Genomic DNA, 20,119 nt, shown 5'->3' on the forward strand with positions numbered 1-20,119 from the left:
GATGACCACTGACTAGATCCAGAAGGAGCGGGCAGAGCTCAGTGGACAGAAGAAGGGGAGGGCATCCTAGCAGAGGGAACAGTGTGGGCAAAAGCACGGGACTAGAAGAGAGGGTGGGAGGTTCTGATGCAGGCAAGCGGTTGAGTGGTCCGAGCATAAAAGGCAACTTTTGGCCAGGCATGGTGACTCACACATGTAATCCCAGTGCTTTGGAAGGCCCAAGGCAGGTTGATCACTTGAGCTCAAGAGTTCAAGACCAGCCTGGGCAACACAGCAAAATCCCATCTCTACAAAAAATACAAAAATTAGCCATGTGTGGTGGTGCACACCTGTAGTCCCAGCTACTCAGGAGGCTGAAGTGGAAGGATCGCTTAAGCCTGGGAGGCAGAGGTTGCAGTGAGCTATGATCACACCACTGCACTCCAGCCTGGGTGACAGAGTGAGACCCTGTCTCAAATTAAAAATAAATTAATTAAAATATTAGCCAGGCACAGTGGTGCGTGCCTGTCGTCCTAGCTACTTGGGAGGCTGAGGTGGGGGGATTGCTTGAGCCCAGAAGTTTGAGCTTACAGTGAGCTGTGACCACACCTCTGCACTCCAGCCTGAGTAACAGAATGAGACCCTGTCTAAAATAATAATGATAAATAAGAATTTCAATAAAGCTGTAAACAGTATTTTAAAAATAACTTAAACACACATGCAAAAAGCAGTCTGAGGCCAGTCGCAAAGGCTTTCACATGGCCTGGGTGAGAACAAGGCAGCATGTAGCAGAAACAAAGGAAAAGATGTTTCAGTCTCAGAGAAGATTAAAGAGCTGACATTTGCAGAGGGCTTGCTGTGTGCCAGGCCCCTGCTAGGCCTGTACTGTGCAGTGACTCGTTTAGTCTTCATTACAATTCCATGAGGAAGGTAACATTATCCCCACTCCACAGATAGGAAACTGAGACACACAGAGCCTAACTTAATTCAGGTCCCGCAGCTTTTAAGTGGCAGAGCCAGATCAGAAACTGAGGCAGCCCAACTCCAGGCTCATTGCACTTAGTCGGTGTCCTATATTGGTCACAGACTGTCAGCCTGAAGGGACCATCGAGGACAGCCCAGTCTAGGCTCATTTTACAAGTACCCAAAAAAGGGAGGAAACCAGTCTAGATTTCGCCCACACAGCTGCCTGACAGCCAGGGAGGTAAAGTGAGTTTGTCAAGCATGCAGGTAGAAGACAATAGGGCCAGGCGTGGTGGCTCACACCTGTAATTCTAGCACTTTGGGAGGGCGAGGTGGGTGGATTGCCTGAGCTCAGTAGTTCAAGACCAGCCTGGGCAACACAGTGAAACCCGGTCTCTACTAAAATACAGAAAACTAGCCGGGCGTGGTGGCGTGCGCCTGTAGTCCTAGCTACTTGGGAGGCTGAGGCAGGAGAATTGCTTGAACCCAGGAGGTGGAGGTTGCAGTGAGCCGAGATTGCGCCACTGCACTCCAGCCTGGGCAACAGAACAAGACTCCATCTCCCCCCACCCCCAACATACACACACAAAGACAATAGGAAGTGAAGGAGACTGGGACTGGGACAAACCACCTAAAAAATTAACACCCAGTTGTCGTAGGAGATAAGATAGCAAAGTCAGATACATCCATGGGCCCCATTCCATTCAAGGGACCCCAGTTTGCAAAGCTCTGGAAACTTTGCCTGCTGTTTGGGCATCATGAGTCACATGAATAAAGAACATCTGGGCTAGGGCCATTGACATCGTCAGTGATACACAGAAACCCTGGACCCCTCATGGCTTCGCCTTGGGGCTCGGCACATTGTAATAAGGAGCAGATGGCCCTGTGGCATCCCAGAGTCACCTTCTGGGACTTCAACAGGTGGTTTTGAGTCAAACTGGGCCATGTTAGCAGGGAACAACCCTCTGGTGCAGGCTCTTCAAGCCACACCACGTGTGCAGCAGTTCCACGCAGCATAACTGGGGTGGGAGATGGGAGAGGAACCTGTGATTATCATGCATACATGGAAAAGCTGTCATGAGGAGCAGTAGCTTAGGGTTGTTTAGTTTGGTCTTGGGGGTGGGCATGGAACTGGGGGTGGGAAACCATATGGAGGCAAGTTTCAACATGGTATCAAACTATCTGACTGATGAAACTGTTCAAAACAGACAGTCTTCTCCCCTTAAGGTAGTGAGCTCTTGGTCACTGGTGACATGGAAATGGGCAACCATTTGGAATGGATGTCCTAGAGGTCTCAGGAACTAAGCCTGAGCTGGGACATCCACCGAATGGCTTTAAGATGATGTGTCTTTGCCATTGACACTGTTCTCTGTGCTTTCTTCCAGCTGGTTATGCAGTATCTCTACTACGGTGGCCCAGAGTCACTGCTCATTAAAAACAATGAGATCATGGAGGTAAGGGATCCATCATGGTGGTGGCTGTCACAAGTCCCTTGGGTGAGTGGCACCTCTGTAAACTCGGGTCGCCAGCGTGCGGGGAAGTGTCTGGAAGGACCCGTGTTGGGTTTTCATTTGGATGAAGACTTGGGGCTCTTGTTCCGTCCTGACTCCTCAGTCCTCCCAGACAGGAAGGGCTTCTCATCAGAGACCTTCCCTGGCAGGCTGGGGTGCTAGTGCACTTGCTTGCCCGACTGCTTTCAGTAGCCACTGAGTGAAACCCAATTTTAACTGGCATTGGTGGTAGCGGGGCAGGGAAGGGAAGGAATTTGACTGAAAAGTCTGAGGCTACAGCTGAGGCTCTAATAGTGATATCATCAGGAAATATCCTAGATGACGTCTTCTCCCTTGTCACTTATAAAACTATTATATCCCCTAAAAACATCACTCATCACAACACTGTCTGTTCTTCCAAGATGCAGAAGTGGAGTGCAGATTACAGTCTCCTCTGGGCTTTCCTCAGACTGAGCATCCCACAGTCAGGCAGCCCACACCTGCTTCCTTCACTCTCCCCCGCCCCCTGTCCACCTCTTGTAATTCGACCAGCTCTAGCCCCGCCTATCCAGGAGCCTTGTTTCTGCCTGATTTTGTCCAAAGCCAAGATTTTCTCCTGTTCCTTGCCAAAAGTGGAAATCTTGTTCATTTTCCTAATCGAAACTGGGAACTTTGAACCAGAAGCCAAAAATCACCCCCAATTAATCCTCAGCAAAAAGAGCCAGGATCACGGTCAGTTGTCTGACGTCCAGGGTGCCTGGCTGACATCCAGGTGCCTGGCTGATGAGAGATGTCAGGACACAATCAACTGTTCAAGAGCAGACCTCACACAGTGGTTACAACATGGATGCTGTGCCAGACTTGTCTAAATCCAGGCTTTAGAGCTTCTGAGCTGTGTGACTGTGGACAAGTTATTTAACCTCAAATCCTCAGCTTCCTCGCCTGTAAAATGGGGATAACTATCTACCTCATTGGGTTTTTTAGAGGATCTTAAAAAATTGTTAAGGTGCTTAGAACAATGCCTGGCACATAGTGATTGTGATTAGTGATTGTGATGAGGACTATGTATTCACTGCAGGCCCACTTACCCTTTCTTCTTACTCTGTGAAACCTTCCGTGGTAACTCTCTCCCCACCCAAACATGCACAAATGCAGACACACATGGACACACAGTGACTCCCTTGTCTCCCTGGACTACTCCTCTGATGGTTTTCGTCTCAAGGATGTGGGCTCGTTTGTAAACAAAAGTGCGGTGGTGTTTACAACTAATTTTTTTTTTTTTTAAACAGAGACTCACTCTGCCCCCAGGCTGGAGTGCAGTGGTGCAATTTTGGCTCACTGCAACCTCCGCCTCCTGGGTTCACGCCATTCTCCTGCCTCAGCCTCCCGAGTAGCTGGGATTACAGGCACCTGCCACCATGCCCAGATAATTTTTTGTGTTTTTAGTAGAGACGGGGGTTTCACCATGTTGGCCAGATGGTCTCGAACTCCTGACTTCAGCCTCCCAAAGTGTTGGGATTACAGGCGTGAGCCACTGCACCCGGCTGTTTACAACAAATTGATCACAACCAGTTATGAATTTCTGTGTTCCTTCTCCACTCCCACTGCTTCATTTGTCTAGCCTTAACAAAAATAAACATAAATAAAAATAATTTTAACTAAAAATAAGGAATATACATTTAAATCATTTCAATCATACAGAAGGGTTTTGAATACAAAGCAGCTGCCTGGGCCCACCCTGCCCTCCCCCCAGTCCCCGTTCCCAAAACCAGTCCTTTGAACTCTTGCTCTTAGCTCTTCCATCCCCTCCCCAAAGCCTGTCGTTCTCTCAACACACATCTGTCGAGCATCTCCCAGGCCAGCACTGTACTCTGGGCCAGGTTACAGCAGTGATGAAAACTGACACAGATCCCTGCCCTCCTGGACTCTAGTGAGGGAGGCAGCCATGACATCACACCTGGTGTGCTGTGACTGTGAGGAGTGAGACAGGGCAAGGAGGAAAGGAGGATAGATGGGGTAGAGGGAGGCTCCTCTGAGGAGGCGACATGTGAGTGGAGACCCGGACAACAGAGGGAGTGAGCCACCTCGATATCCAGCTTGCTGATAATACCCTGATTTTCACCCTTGTTTCTGGACATAACAATTTTGGGCATTTTGGGTTGACCTCCTGCTGTGATGGGTATGAATTGAGTTTGTTTAGTCCTCCCCTCCTCCCCCATCTTCCCCCACGACAGAATCCTATCTTTGTCCTCTTCCTCTAATGTTACCTTTGTGCATCATTTTCTGTCCCCCACCCTTGACGCTGCTGTGGAAGATGAGGATAAGACTGTCTTACCACTGTGATTCCTTACTGTTACCTCCTTTCCATCCACCTCCCAGCCTCTAACAGACTCTTTTTGTTGTTTTTAGCTTCTGTCTGCTGCTAAGTTTTTCCAGCTGGAGGCTTTGCAGCGACACTGTGAGATCATCTGTGCGAAAAGCATCAATACCGACAACTGTGTGGATATTTACAACCATGCCAAGGTAATCAATCTCAGTCTTGCGCAGTGCGCACACAGGAGCACTGAAGCCGCGGAGGCTTTTCCTTGGCAAACACAGAGGCAGGGCAGAGAGCGGGTGCTGGGCCAGTTCTCTGAGGGCTAAGCCGCTGGCTTCTGCCAAGATCTGCTTCCTGCTCTAGAAAAGATGCCTTCCACCTCCCCCGCCAGAACAAGGAAAGGAGGAGCCCAGAAGTTTCAAAGGCAGAGTTCTCAAACAGTGCTTTGCAAACTCCCATGTGCATATGACTCATGTCACAGACTCCGGTTCCATAGACTGGGATGGGCCTGTTCGGCTTTTCTGACAAGCTCCCCGGTGATGTCTCTGCTGATGATCTAAGGGACACCTTCTAAGGTTCCAGAACAGTGGTTCTCCAATCCAGCAGCACCAGGGAACTTGTCGGAAAGGTACATTTTCAGGCCGTACCCCAGACCTACTGAATCAGAAACTTGAGGGGGACCCAGCCACCTGTGGCTTTGCATGCCCTCCAGCTGATTCTAATGCGTGCTCAGGGGTGAGAACCGCCCTTCCAGAATTGTTCTCAATGCCAGCTGCACGTTAGAATCACTTAAACTTCCTATGCCTGGGACCCATCACAGACTAATCAGTCAGCCTCTAGGAGTGGAACCTGGAGAAAGGCAGCTTTCAAAGCTTCCCCGGTGATGCTCAGATGTGGCCAAGATTGAGAACAGGCTGTACGCACTGCTGAAGTCTTTGGCGTCTGCTTAATCAGGTGGACCCAACACCTGGCTATGAATTAGAATTACCGGGGGGGAGCTTTCGGAATGCCCATGTAGTCCCCCATCCCCGCAGACCTCAGCAGTATCCCCTCAGGGAGCCCAGAAATCTCTATTTTTAACAAGCTGCTAGAGTGACATCAGCCCTCAAACCAGTCTTCACTCCAGTTTTCAGGAACCACTGATTTCATCCAATTCACTTCATCAGTGGGGAGACTGGGCCCAAGAGAAGTAAAATACTTTGTCCAGGTACCACTGCATTTTGTTCCACGTGCTGAGCACAGGGGACATTAACAGTTCCAGCAAGAAACAATAAAACCCGTTAAGATGAGGAGTTAGGTTGATTGATTGATTGATTGATTGATTGATTGATGAGATGGAGTTTCACTCTTGTTGCCCAGGCTGAAGTGCAATGGTGCAATCTAGGCTCACTGCAACCTCCTCCTGGGTTCAAGCAATTCTCCTGCCTCAGCCTCCCAAGTAGCTGGGATTACAGGCATGAGCCGCCGCACCCAGCCAAGATGAAGAGTTATTTTAGGAGTTTAACACAAAATGTTCCTGTTTTATATAACTGGAGCCCAGTACACATGACTCCCATATCACACACAGCTCTGGACAGTAACAGTGCACGTGAATGATGCTCCTATTGCTTGTTGCGAAAAATCAGATTGCATGTGAGATGCTACTTGCTTAAGACAGCATTCAGTGAGCCCTTTTAATGTGCAGGCACCTGTGCTAAGAGCCTTGTTGCATCTTGTTTTTTAATCTTCACTACAACCCTTTTAGGTAAATGCTACACTAGTCCCATGTCATCATAAGGAGACTGAAGCACAGAGAGGTGAAGTAGCTTGCTTAAGGTCACACAGCTAGTAATGAGATTTTTGTATTATGGTAAAATGTACATAACATGGAATTTGCTACTTTAACCATTTTTAAGTATACAGTTCAGTGGTATTAGGTACATTTGATTGTTGTGCAACCATCACTACCATTCATCTATAGAATTTTTTTCATCTTTCCAAACTGATACTATACCCTTTAAACACCAAATCCTCATTCCTCCCCTCCCCCAGGCCCTGGTATTCACCATTCTACTTCCTGTCTCTGTGAATTTGACTACTCAAGGGATGTCACATAAGTGGAATCATACAGTATGTGTCTTTTTGTGACTGATTTATTTCACTTAGCATAATGTCCTCAAGGTTCATCCATATTGTAGCATGCATCAGAATTTCTTCTTTAAGGATGAATAATATTTCACTGTATGTACATGCCATATTTTGTTTATTCATCTATCAGTAGACACTTTGGTTGCTTCCACTTTTTGGTTATTGTGAACAACATTGTGTTGCTGTGAACATGGGTGTACAAATATCTGTTCAAATCCCTGCTTTTTTTTTTTTGACACAGTCTCGCTCTGTCACTCAGGCTGGAGTACAGTGACATGATCTCGGCTCACTGTAACCTTTGCCTCCCAGGTTCAAGCGATTCTTCTGCCTCAGCCTCCTGAGTAGCTGGGGACCACAAGCACACGCCACCATGCCTGGCTAATTTTTGTATTTTTATTAGAGACAGATGCTTGCCATGTTAGCCACGCTGGTCTTGAACTCCTGACCTCAGGTGATCCACCAGCCTCAGCCTCCCAAAGTGCTGGGATTACAGACGTGAGCCACTGCGCCTGGCCTCAAATTTGTGCTTTCAGTTATTTGGGGTATATCCCCAGAAGTGTAGTACTGACACCTTTGAACCCAGATTTGTCTCACTCCAAAGCATAGGTTCTTAACCCCGTGTTTACTGTCTGGCTTAATAAATGTTGGAAATATTTTCAATAATCCTTGAAACTCAAGATTTTCTGATTGGCTATCAGTAAATCAAAAAGTACAGTCAGTCTACATTGTACACACACACACACACACACACTTGGGTTCTAGTTAAATGAGGATTATACCAAAATCTGGTTTCTCAGGACACAAGCATTTTTTTTTCAATCTTAAACTGTTTACTTTGCAGAAGAGAGGTCTCTTTCTCTGCACCAAGGCAGAGAGCCTGATTAGCCTTGCACTCCTCTGCCCTCCTCCTTGACCATGGTCACTCAAATTGCCCCATGAACTTGATATCCACGGTGGCTTTTCTGTGGCCTACCACCTTGACAGCGAGGCCTGTGTTTCACAATCCCATTTTAATCTTTTCAAGTTTGTTGGCAGGCAGCTTCTGTAGCATATCTTGTGATTTAATAATGTCGCCTGATGCAATGTGAGCCCCGGATGGGAATACAGGCTTAGAACACCTACGGCAGAGAAACTGCCTCTTTCATACATACATATATACATATATATATACCTACAGACATGCTTTGCAGACAGGGCTTTGGCTTTTACGGACACCAGCTCTGCCTCAGACGTCCAGGCCACTACCTGGAGTGTTTCCAAGAGAAATATCTGCCCTTCGTGATAGTCACCTGGAGGGCAGTGCAATGCCAGCCGCCTCCTGCCCTTTCTGTGCACTGCTTCCCCTGTGCTGTGGATGCTGCAGTCCACTAACGGCCACACACCATGTGGATTCGATGACTGGCAGATTGTGCTGCAAATAGAGGCTAGTTTAGGAAAAAGAGTGGTAAAGAGAGAAACCAACACTTAGCATTTGTAACTCCAGGCAATACAGGCGTTTAGATGCTAAGAGCCATGTTCCAAATGTCGACGACGACCTCCACGTTACCTCTGTATTACATCTAACCGCTTGAGACAGCTGCAGAATTTTATACAGAGGAGAAACCCATTCCACTAATGCATGGCTTAGCCATCTGTTTTTTCCTAGTAAACCTGTACCAAACTATTCAGTTATGAAAAGAGGCCCTGGAGCTTCTTGTGGCCCTTTCAGCGTGTCTCTTGAGAAAAAGAACAAGCTGGTTCATCAGACTGAATTTCAGCTGTTGTGGTTAAGCTCAACAGTGCATCATGATGGAAAGAACACAGGTTTGGAAACCAAAGGATTTTTTCGCTAGTGTTTATTGAGTAGCCAGTATTTCCTAGGAGCTGTATTCATCAGAATATAATACAAAATTAGAGGAGCCGGGCGCAGTGGCTCACGCCTGTAATCCCAGCACTTTGGAAGGCTGAGGTGGGAGGATCACTTAAGGCCAGGAGTTTGAGACCAGCCTGAGCAACATAGTGAAACCCCATCTCTATAAAAAGAAATACAAAAAAAAAAAAAAATTGCTGGGCATGCTGGCGCGCACCTCTAGTCCCAGCTACTCAGAAGGCAGGAGGATCACCTGAGCCCTGGAGGTCAAGGCTGCAGTAAGCAGAGATCACGCCACCATACTCCAGCGTGAGCCACAGGGTGAGGCTCTGTCTAAAAAAAAAAAAAAAAAAAAAAATTAGACATAGTCTCTGCCCTTGAAAAAATTACAGTCTAGGACAAGGGCCAGATAATATTTTCAACTCTCCAGACCACACAGTTGGCTTTGTACCTACTCAATTTTGCAAAAAGCAGCCAAAGAATATGTAAATGAATGGTATGGTATGGCTGTGTTCCAATAAAACTTTATTTATAAAAACAGGTGGTGGGCCATATTTGGCCTTCAGGCCTATAGTTTGCCAACCACTTGTCTTGGGAATGAGAGCTCCAATCCCAGTTCTGTTAGTAATTAGTTGTGTGGAGATAGGCCAGAGGTTGATATACAGTCACCATTCAATAAATACTATCAAATATTATCAATATAGGTATATATTATGCTTTTATTTTCCACTAACATGTGCTGAATGACACTAATCTACAAAGCAAGTGCCAGGTGTGCTGGTGGGGGGTGCCCACTGTGTCCTCAGAATCAGATTGGCAACTCTGAGCCTCAGTTCCCTCACCTGTACCAGGAAGCCTTGTACTCTGTGATTCTAAGAGCAGGATTCATGTTGAAAGAATGAAAAGATTTCTAAGCCAGGGGCAGTGGCTCACACCTGTAATCCCAACACTTTGGAGGCCCACCTTGGAGGCTGAGGCAGAAGAATCACCTGAACCCTGGAGGTGGAGGTTGCAGTGAGCCAAGATCATGCCACTGCGCTCCAGCCTGGGCAACAGAGTAAAACTCTGTCTCAATAAAATAAGAATGAAAGGATTGCTAAGATCTCTCTCAGTTCCAGAGTTCCAGGATTTGTGCATCTATATGGACATTTGTGGGATAACTAGTCCACTCACTGATAAACTTCCTCAAGCTTTATAAGCCTCTTGGAGACCACAGAATTACTGCATGCATCCCTGTCCTAAATGGCACAGCAGAGCACAATACCCCTGTAGGCCACCCCTTGCTTTTGTAACTTGGAAACCTGAGGCCCAGAGAAGTGATTTGATTGGCACGAGGCCAAGGAATGGAGGAATGGACTCCAGCCCTTTGACAGGATGAGCTGCAAAGTCACACCCTATGGGTGTGTGCTGGGGAATCACAGACATTCTGCAGCCAGTCTTCCTTAGCAGGTGTGCGCCATTATTAGCTCTGAAGGCATAATCTGAAAGGTGCTTTTCAGAAGCATAACCATCTCCCATTTCCTCTCCATTCTCCACAGTTTCTTGGCGTCACGGAACTCTCAGCATATTGCGAAGGCTACTTTCTCAAAAACATGATGGTCCTCATTGAAAACGAAGCATTCAAGCAGCTCCTGTATGACAAAAATGGTGAAGGGACCGGCCAGGATGTGCTCCAGGACTTACAGAGGACGTTGGCCATCAGAATTCAGTCCATTCACTTGTCATCTTCCAAAGGTTCCGTGGTTTGAAATGCCCAGTGCAGCGAATGCTTCCCGGGAACCTTCCAGTTCTCCTGCCGCATTGGCTTTACACAAACACAGACAAATTCCACCTGGCACCTGTTTTTGGCTGGGCCAAGGAGCTGCCTCTACTGCTCCCACGTGTTCCTGTTGAAAAACAAAGGACTTTCCACCGGTCTGCAGATCAGATCAGCTGGGTCCAGAGCTTATTAATGGGCAACTGGACAACCAAGTTAACCCCAACCGAAAGCACCCCTAGGACCTTTGAACACCCACTGCCGGGGACCACTGTCCAATGAATGGATTGAGGCCTTTCAAAGGTCACTCAGGTTCCAGGTTGACAGTTGGAGGACTTCATCGTACCGATCCTGAAGAGATTGTATTACACATTGAGGACCTTGGTAGCAGTGCTTCAGCAAACGTCAACCATGGTAGCAAATTGGTGAGGCTGTGACCCATAATGAGGAAATAATTTGGCAAATTTTTAGGGGTGGGAACTTTTTAAAATGTTCATTTAAAAAAAACAAAAACAAAAACAGGGCAGTCTTGTAGTTTAAAATATATTTCTAAAAGCTTAACAGTTCGTTTTCAACTAAATTGTGTTTAGGGATCTGTGTTTTGAGATTTTTCTTTCTTTTTTTTTTTAAATAGTAAGTCACAGGTCCACACTGTGTAAACATGCATCTGATAAGATACTGCTGATATTCTAAACAAGTCAAAATAATCTTGCCTTAGTGATCATGATTACACAAAAGAGGTGCACTGCCAATAAGTATCTCTAATTCAATAGTTGAAAACAACCTGCATGCTAATTGTGGTTTCGGGGTGAGAATAAAACACCCCCACATAACATGCATTTGCATGGGTCTGAACCTGTGAAATGTTACGTTTGTGCTTCATTTTTGCCAACGTAAAAAATGTTCCATCATTTCTAGCTAAAACTCCATTTGGTGAAACTAACATATCCATTTCTTTTCCTAGTTATGGATGATTTGGGGATGCTTTTGCAGAAATGTGTTCATAGATGATGCTGAATGGGGGGAGGGGGGCAGCACGTCAGAGAATTTACTATTAATCCCAGAGTTTTCTCTGTATTCTCAGAAGATGTTAATAGTTTGTTACTAGCCAGAGAGTATGACTATGTTAGATTATTTTTAAAGATGAAACATGTATGATAGGATGGATTCTTTCTGTATTCTGAGAGTGTACAGTATAGGATTATTATAATGAAAGTTTGTATCAACAGGGTTTCGTTGGCTCTGCCATATATTATAAGCAAAAGAGATTGGTAAAGTGCCACAGTATTCCAGATAACTTTTCAGTTGCGGCCTTTCTTCTCGTTCTTTAATTTGAAACCTAGATACATGCAGTAAAAACTAGGAGAATGACTTTTACCCTTGGGGACGGCCAAGTTTTGTTGATAAACCTATTTCCTAGCATGCCTTCAGGAAGTTGCGCCAGACCCTAGATTGTGAAGGAGCCACTGTTCTTCTGTTGTACGAGCTCCCTGAACCATTGTTCAGAGGACCAACGTAACATCGCTTCATGGGCATGGCCCATGGAGCATCTGGGTGACATCTGTCTACAGTATTGGCTCTTCTGCGAGGCTGAAACACAAGGCCTCTCTTCCACATGGTCATTTGCAAACCTCCCCCAGCCCCTACCATCCAATGTGGAAGGAAAACAAGAACTGCCTGAAGAAGAGTCCAAGCTACAGATACACAGCGTGTGCATCGCGGCTGTCACCTTCTTCCTCCCTCTTCTGTATCCTCAGAGATGCTGCGTGGATGTTTCCTTAACCTCAGCTGACTTCCCTGTGAATGTCTTAATGCTAGTTCAGGGCCTCCAGGCATTGATTTGTACAGTGGCAACTCCCAATGGGGCTTCTGTTATCGTTTGGTGTGCTTTCTCTGTCATTAAAAGAAATGATTTTCCCAGGCCGTGCACCATGTGTGTGGTTTGAGTGAGCTCTTTATCCCAACAGTTCAAGCCTCAGAACTTCACTCGGTGAAGAAATTGGACAATGTGGTCCCGCAGAAAAAGTCAAGGGAAATGAAGACGCTAGATAAAAGACAAATGTTCCTGTTGCTGGCGGTGTGGCAGCCAAGCCCTAGTGATCTTTTTCACATCAGGCAGAGAAGCTACAGGGGCCACCACCTGGGCCACCGCCATAGCACTGCCTGAGGCAGAGAACTCGCCTGCAGAGGGTGGAGTTCTGGCTGTCACTCGTGTGCCTGGATGACACTTTTTGAGGATGGGGGGATGAGAAAGACAAGTTATCTCCACGTGGTGGGTCCCCACCAAGGGCCAGCGTGAGCTGATGCTAGGGGATGGTGGCAGCATTATGGGATGGGGGTGGGGGTCACGGAGGGACAGGCAGCTCTCTTCCTGGGTGTCATCATTGCTGAGGTCAAACCAAGTCCCCAGGGGCTCTGCTGTGGCTCCTGACCCAGCCTGGGCCCAACCCAGGCATGTGCAGATCAATCGCCCTGGCCAATCCACAAAAGCCTACAAGCAGGTCGCAGGAGAGGCCCAGCCAGCCCTGGGAGACCTGGGCCAGTGAGGCCGGGTAGAGAGCTCACATCGCCCCACCTCCCGGAAATGACTGCTCAAGCCCGCTTAGCAATCCAGGTCTGTTCCTTCTCTAGGAAGCAACCCAGTGCCAGGGCCAGAACTGTGAGTCAGGCCAGGAAAGCAGAAGGTCGGTTTATTTTTGACTGTGTGTCGCCCTCGGTGTGGCCTCAGGGTGAGTAGGCATTTTTGACTTATTGCTTTTAGGATGCTAAAGTGCATGCTACCCCATTCGCCTTGTACTTGTCTGACAGGTGGCTTTGACATTCAGGCCTCAGCAAAGCCCATGCAGGGGCCAATTAGCATCTTAGGGTGTGGAGGAAAGCGTGGGGCGGGGCGGGGTGGGGGGGCGCTGCCTGTCACAGGTTCCCTCCGCCCCTTCCATTTGCAATGGGGCACTGGAAGGAGTGTGTGGCTGCAGGCGCCCCCAAGAAACACAAGGACCCGACTTAGTTTCTGTGCCCACCCCCATGGCCATTGGTCTTACATATACCATACCTGGATATCATTCATTCTCCTCAAAAGAAGGAGAATCCACTGAAAATGAAGATCAGGATGTGAGCTCCCATCACGGAGATGCCCAGGCAGAAACCGGAAGGTGATGCAGTCAGGCATGGGGGCGGGGTTGGAGGAGGAGCTCTGGGACCTCCCCCACCATGAGATTCTGCGATTCTGCTTTTGTTCTGTGTTCCCCGTTCTGCGATTCTGCTTTTGGATCTCACATTGTTTCTTCCTGTAAAGCCCCAGGCAAAAAGTGCTATTCGACTGCATGTTGTCATACCAAGGCTTTTATCACACAGTGTTTTGCTAGCATCGGGCTGTGTGGATAAAGGGTTCTTTGAGAAAATCTATTTCACCAGTCTTGAGTCCTCTGGCTTCAGAATTCAGCGTCCACCTCCCTCCACCCCCACCTTGCGTCAGAGATGAATGAATAGTCGCAGAAGGGCTCACATTCTCCCACTTATAGTTCTTTCTGCCTGGCCCCTACACAGCCTCCATGGCCAGCAGTTTCCTGGGTTTCTCCACTCAGGGAGACATCTATTGAGCACCTTCTGTTGGCAGCACTGATTGCTGAGCCCTGGACTCCAGCACAGACCTGAAAACCCTGTTCCGACTGGATTCAACCCCTGACTAGCTTTGAGACTTTGGACAAGTTACTTACTCTATCTAGTATTCACCTTCCTCTTTCAAAAAAAAAAAAAAAAAAAAAGGGTTTAACTATAACTAGTGGCCGGCCGCTGTGGCTCACGCCTGTAATCTCAACACTTTGGGAGGCCAAGGTGGGCAGATCACTTGAGATCAGGAGTTCAAGACCAGCCTGGCCAACATGGCACAACCCCATCTCTACTAAAAATACAAAAATTAATGGGGCATGGTGGCGGGCACCTGCAATCCCAGCTACTCTGGGAGGCTGAGGCAAGAGAATCGCTTGAACCTGGGAGGCAGAGGTTGCAGTGAACCAAGATTGTGCCACTGCACTCCAGCCTGGGCAACAGAGCGAGACTCCATCTCAAAAAGAAAAAAATAAAACCACTATAACTAGTGAATAGTGTTGTTGGGAGGATTAAAGGAGATAGTTTGTATGAGTCTCACACTGTTAGTAGCAGGAAAAGGCTTTTCTAAACTTTTAAGACTGAGCAGAAGGAAGGGGAAATTGATGATTCATACAAGGAAAGAAAGGCTAATGACTTTGCCTTCATTTCTAGAACTTTCTACAGCAGTGGTTCCCATGGTGATTTGTGATTCTCTAGGGTTTTGCTACTTATTCTGAGGAGTATAGGAGAATTCCCCCACAACTGAGCTCTTTTGTGATTCTAGTTCCTAGCACAGTGCTTCACACAAAGTAATCAAGAAATGTTTGCAAATAGAAGCCAAGTACACCTGGATTTCCTTTCATATAAACATGGTATTTTCAAAAGATTCGAGTTGCAGGGATTCACTCTTCCAAATTCCTTGGAAGAGAATACACAGGAATGTGAGATTCACATGTGTGACTTGGATGACACAAGACTCCCATGGTGTGAGTCTAAGGTCAAAGACCCCACAAATGGCTGAGCAGGGCCCAGGCCCACCAGAGCCAACTCTCAGTCCAGGGTTTGAGGACCACGACTCTGTTGAGAGGGAGAGGGTAGCCACAAACCCCCAAATGAAACAAACTGCTAGATATCCCTCCAGAAAAATCTGGGACTGCTGTCCTCATCAAGTTAGCAGGCAAGCCCATATGCCCTGTGCTGCCACTTGAGTGTGTGGACACTCATCCCCGCCCCCACTCCACCAAGAAACCTCCCTGGTGGAACTTCACGTCACCTCCGTTCCTTCCAGCCTGGCCAATGCCTTGAATAAAGCAGCACGTGCCTTTGGCTGGGGCCACTGCAGAAGCTGCTATGATGCCTATTTTTTCCACCCTCTTTAAAAATAACTCAACAGATTTCGAACTTCCTGCTTGGCAGAAAAAAAATAGAACTCATACTCAGCAATCACATCGTGCTTTAGTTCCCATCACTGATGAGGCAGGCAGATAACGAGTGCCCTGTGAAAGGACACATCTCCAAGTTTAGCCCTGAATCTGAAAAGACAATCTGTCTGTGTGAATAGGCAATTAGAAGAGATGCCCTGATGTCATTGATGCGTTCTTTGGATGTTGCTTTTCAGAGTTAACCTTCAGATGAGTTCTGAATTTTAATGCTGTGGAAAACCTCTGGGATGAAGGGTTTTACAAAGGGAAGAGGCTGATTGGTACAATGGAGGGGCTCTGTGCTGGGCACTACATCTCACCCCTGACCCTGAATCTGTCATCTGCTACCTGGGTGACCTTGTTCAGGCCTCTTCTCCATCTGGACCTGTTTCCTCAACTCCTTCTGACTTGATGTCCTGTGAGCCTAGACTAGAACCTGTCACACTCTCCTTACCACACTCCTATATTAGAGCCTTGTGAGAACATCATTTTGTGTAATAGAACATTCTAGATTGCAACCAGGAGGATTTAGCAAAAGGGGCCTTTTTCATCATTTCACAATGATGCCTTCAGCAAAACAGGCTCCCAGCAGGAAACCAGATAAAGCGTTAGAATGAGGCTTCAGCTATCTTATCATGAAGATGGCATCTCTCTAGATCATTGCTACATGACTACCATCTCCTTTTTGGTTTTGGGTTTTGGTTTTTTTTTTTCACTTTTTATTTTGAAACAATTACAGATTTGCAGGAAGTTGCAAAGATAATACAGAGTAACCAAATGGTGACATCTTAGGTAAATCTAGTACAATATCCAAACCAGGAAGTTGACATCGCTACAATGTGTGTATATGGTTCTGTGACATCTTGTCACATGTGGATTCATGTAACCACCACCAAGGTCACTCTTCCCTCACCACAAAGATCTCCCCCATGCTACCCCTTTGGAATCACTCTGGCCCTTCCTCCACCAACTTCATCCCAAACCCCTGACAACCACTAATCTGTTTTCCATCTCTATAGTTTTGTTATTTCAAGAATGTTATGTCAATGAGACCATATAGTAAGTGGCCTTTGGAGATTGGTGTTTTTATTATTATTATTATTTTTGACACAGGGTCTCGTTCTGTCACGCAGGCTGGAGTGCAGTGGTGTGATTTCAGCTCACTGCAACCTCTGCCTCCCAGGCTCAAGAATCCTCCTGACTCAGTCTCCCAAGTAACTGGAACCACAGACGTGAGCCACCATGCCCAGCCAATTTTTATTTATTTATTTATTTAGGTAGAGATGGGGATTTTACCATGTTGCCCAGGCTAGTGTCGAATTTCTGGGCTCAAGCAATCCTCCCACCTCAGTATCCTGAGTAGCGGGACCACAGGCATGCACACCACTACCAGATCACTTTTTCAAAAATTTTCTAGTAGAGACAGGGTCTCGCCAATTGCCAGGACTGCTCTCAAACTCCTGAGCTCAAGCAATCTGTCTGCCTCAGCCTCCTAAAGTTCTTAGATTACAGGTGTTAGCACCTCAGACAGCGAGGCTGGCTTTTTGCACTCAGCAGAATGCCTCAGAGACCCATCCAAGGAGGCTGCACATATGGAATGTTTGTTCCTTTTCATTGCTGAGTAGCATTCCCCAGCATCCCATCACCTTTTAACCAGAGAGAGACAGGGGCTTTCTCTGTCACCCAGGCTGGAGTACAGTGGTGTGGTCACAGCTCACTGCAGCCTCAGCCTCCCCAGGCTCAAGGAATCCTCCAACCTCAGCCTCCAGAGTAGCCACGGGTGGGAGTCTCCACGCCTGGCTAATTTTTTCATTTTCTGTAGAGATGAGGTTATGCTATGCTGTCCAGGCTACTCCCAAACTAGGTCTTTCTGTAATTGACGACTTCTAGACATCTCACTGATGGTGTAGAGCAGTGCTTCCCAAATTTGTTAAAGTGACTCTATGGGGCTGGGGTGGGGCTTGAAATTCATTGTTTCTAACAAGCATCCCAGCACTGCTGCTGCTGCTGGTGGTCCAGGGGCCTCACTTTGAGTAGCAAAGGTGTGGAGTCTGGAAGTCAGAGATTCATCTCAAGCCCTTTCTCCTGCCAGACCAACCTGTGACACCTGTTCTGTCACCTGGCCTTTCTGGAATCTCAACCTTGAGAGTTATTACGAGCCTTTCTTTCTGACCCAGGGGAGATATTTTCACAATACATCCGAAAAAAAATCATTGAAATTCTGTCTTCCAAAACCAAACACCACATGTTCTCACTCATAACTGAGAGCTGAACAATGAGAACACATGGACACAGCGAAGGGAACATCACACACCGGGGTCTGTCGGGGTATGGGGGCAAGGGGACGGAAAGCATTAGGATAAATACCTAATGCATTTGGGGCTTAAAACCTAGATGACAGGTTGATGGGTGCAGCAAACCACCATGGCACATGTATACCTATGTAACAAACCTGCACATTCTGCACATGTACCCTAGAACTTAAAGTATAATTATAAAAATAAATAAATGTAATTCTGTCTTCCTAGGTGGAGGGCTCTAACAGTCTGAATTAAGCAAAGGAATTACTCATAACCTCACTCTGCTTTACTTTTCCCTGGTCTGTTGTTGATCTAAATCAAGTTTATTTATTTCACGGGTATTTACTGATGCCCTAATATAAGAGACCCACCTCTGTGCAATGGCATTAAGCAAAGGTAACCAAAGGTGACCTCACCCCTTTTCTTTGTCCTGTTTCCTTCAGGGTTGGCGGCAGAAGGAAAAGAAAAGATTCTTGTTTATTTTCAGACTATGTTTTGAGGCTCCTCTCTGCACTCACAGAGCCCCCCTGGGGTGGCAGAGACACCCAGGAGAATCAACAAGGGAAGAATCAAAGACGCTGCCCCTCCCTGTCCACTTCACAACACTTTGATAGTGGAGAGGGACGCTGGAGTATCTGGTTCAAAATGGCTGCTGGGTGACCCTGATACTTCTCAGTTGTATGCTATAGGGAATGAGTGGGTGGGGAAGAAGAAAAACTGGTAGGATCTTATCCATAATTTCTCATTATTTTCTTTACTTGTGAAAGGAACGACTGCATTTTCGGCACTTCAAGGGACTCGCTGTCATACATTAAATATTTTGTTTGGGGAAGGAAAAAACTCAGTGTTTTCTGTTGAATAAGTAATGAGAAAGTAAATGAAGTCTGTTTCTTCTAGAAATTCCTTGAGCCAAGGAATGATTCCTTGCCCCTAAAATGTGAGGGTTTCAGTTGACCAGTGAGTTTAATGCAAGTCAGCTGTGTAATGTGGCTGCTTAGAAGAGTTCATTTAGCTATGGGCTACATTAATAGAAGCCAGATTGCTAGAATGATGGAGGTGATGGTGCTCCACTGTGCACTGGAGGGCTTTCTGCTGGAATTATGCACTCAGATCATGTCCTGCATGAGTCAAGGTTTCTAGCAGCAAGCAACTCTGGTTCATTTAACAAGAAAGAGGGTTTATTCAAAACTATTAGAAGATGTACACAGTTGTCGGGAAGGCTGGAGAAACCATTAAAGGCAGAACCTTTTGTAGTAACTTATAAACCATGACACTGAACTGGCCTGATGAGGTCATTGCTGCCACTGCTTCCACCAAATGATATGGAAGCAGAAATCACTAACGGTATTTCTGTAGTTCCCAGAAACCTGGCTTCAGTCACTGCTCTTTCCACAAGCACCAATGTCGTTCCTACATCAGGAACTCGGCCTACCCCAAAAAGCTCAGTGCTTCTGCCTCCACTTGCACTACATAATGGAAGCTCCCATCTCCTCGTGTTGGCTCTTTAGTATCAAAATTTCACTGGGTACATCCACATCTGACAGGCAGAGCCTAGGTCACATGCCTGCACCTTAGCTGCCGGGGAGGCTGGCAGTTTCAGTTCTCGCCGCTACGTTAGGGAGATAGGAAATGTACTGTGTGATTTCTACAAATATAGAGAGATGATGGGTAGCCATGAACATGACAGATGTCCCCTGTGCTTGATGAAAGTCGCAGAGAAATTGCAGCCTCATCAGAAGGAAGTAACCAAAGGTGAAAGAACAGCCAAAGAGGCCGAACGTGGGGGCTCATGCCTGTAATCCCAGCACTTTGGGAGGCCGAGGTGGGTGGATCACTTGAGGCCAGGAGTTCAAGACCAGCCTGGCCAACATGATGAAACCCCATCTCTACTAATACAAAAACACCAAATAGTAATACAAAAATTAGCCAGGTGTGGTGGCAGGCACCTGGAATCCCAGCTACTTGGAGGCTGAGGCATGCGAATCATTTGAACCCAGGAGGCGGAGGTCGCAGTGAGCCAAGATCATGCTGCTGCACTCCAGCCTGAGTAACAGAGCGAGACTCAAAAAGAAAAAAGAAAAAAAAAAAAAAAGAACAGCCAAAGGAACTGGGATATTTGGCCTGTAGGAGAAAAGACTTGGGTGACCATCTTAATTTTAATTGTCTTCAAACAGCAGAAGAGGCCTCACAGATAAGAGGAATCAGGCTGAGTGTGGTGGCTCCTGCCCGTAATACCAACACTTTGGGAGGCTGAGGCAGGAAGTTTGCTTGTTTCTAGGAGTTCAAGACTGGCCTGGACAACATAGTATGACCCCATCTCTACAAAAAA

At 46.8% G+C, this 20,119-nt stretch overlaps 1 protein-coding gene and 1 long non-coding RNA gene across 4 annotated transcripts in view; one reads left to right on the top strand and one right to left on the bottom strand.

The window, feature by feature from the left end:
• Nucleotides 1-12,410, top strand: part of ABTB3 (ankyrin repeat and BTB domain containing 3) — a 339,446-nt gene extending 327,036 nt beyond the window's left edge. For all 3 annotated transcript variants that reach the window (XM_008004556.3, XM_008004557.3, XM_008004560.3), the window contains 3 exons: nt 2,328-2,396; nt 4,842-4,955; nt 10,264-12,410. In XM_008004556.3, coding sequence (XP_008002747.2) covers nt 2,328-2,396; nt 4,842-4,955; nt 10,264-10,473 — 393 coding nt within the window. In that variant the 3' untranslated portion in view covers nt 10,474-12,410. The remainder of the gene's footprint in view (nt 1-2,327; nt 2,397-4,841; nt 4,956-10,263) is intronic.
• On the bottom strand, nt 9,422-13,630 carry LOC119623833 (uncharacterized). The gene is made up of 2 exons (XR_005239868.2): nt 13,534-13,630; nt 9,422-10,611 (listed from the first exon to the last, which is right to left on the bottom strand). It is a non-coding gene; the product is annotated as an uncharacterized lncRNA (long non-coding RNA).
• Nucleotides 13,631-20,119: the final 6,489 nt, after the last annotated feature.

The sequence above is a fragment of the Chlorocebus sabaeus genome, chromosome 11 (genome assembly GCF_047675955.1).
Source record: "Chlorocebus sabaeus isolate Y175 chromosome 11, mChlSab1.0.hap1, whole genome shotgun sequence".
NCBI lineage: Eukaryota > Metazoa > Chordata > Mammalia > Primates > Cercopithecidae > Chlorocebus > Chlorocebus sabaeus.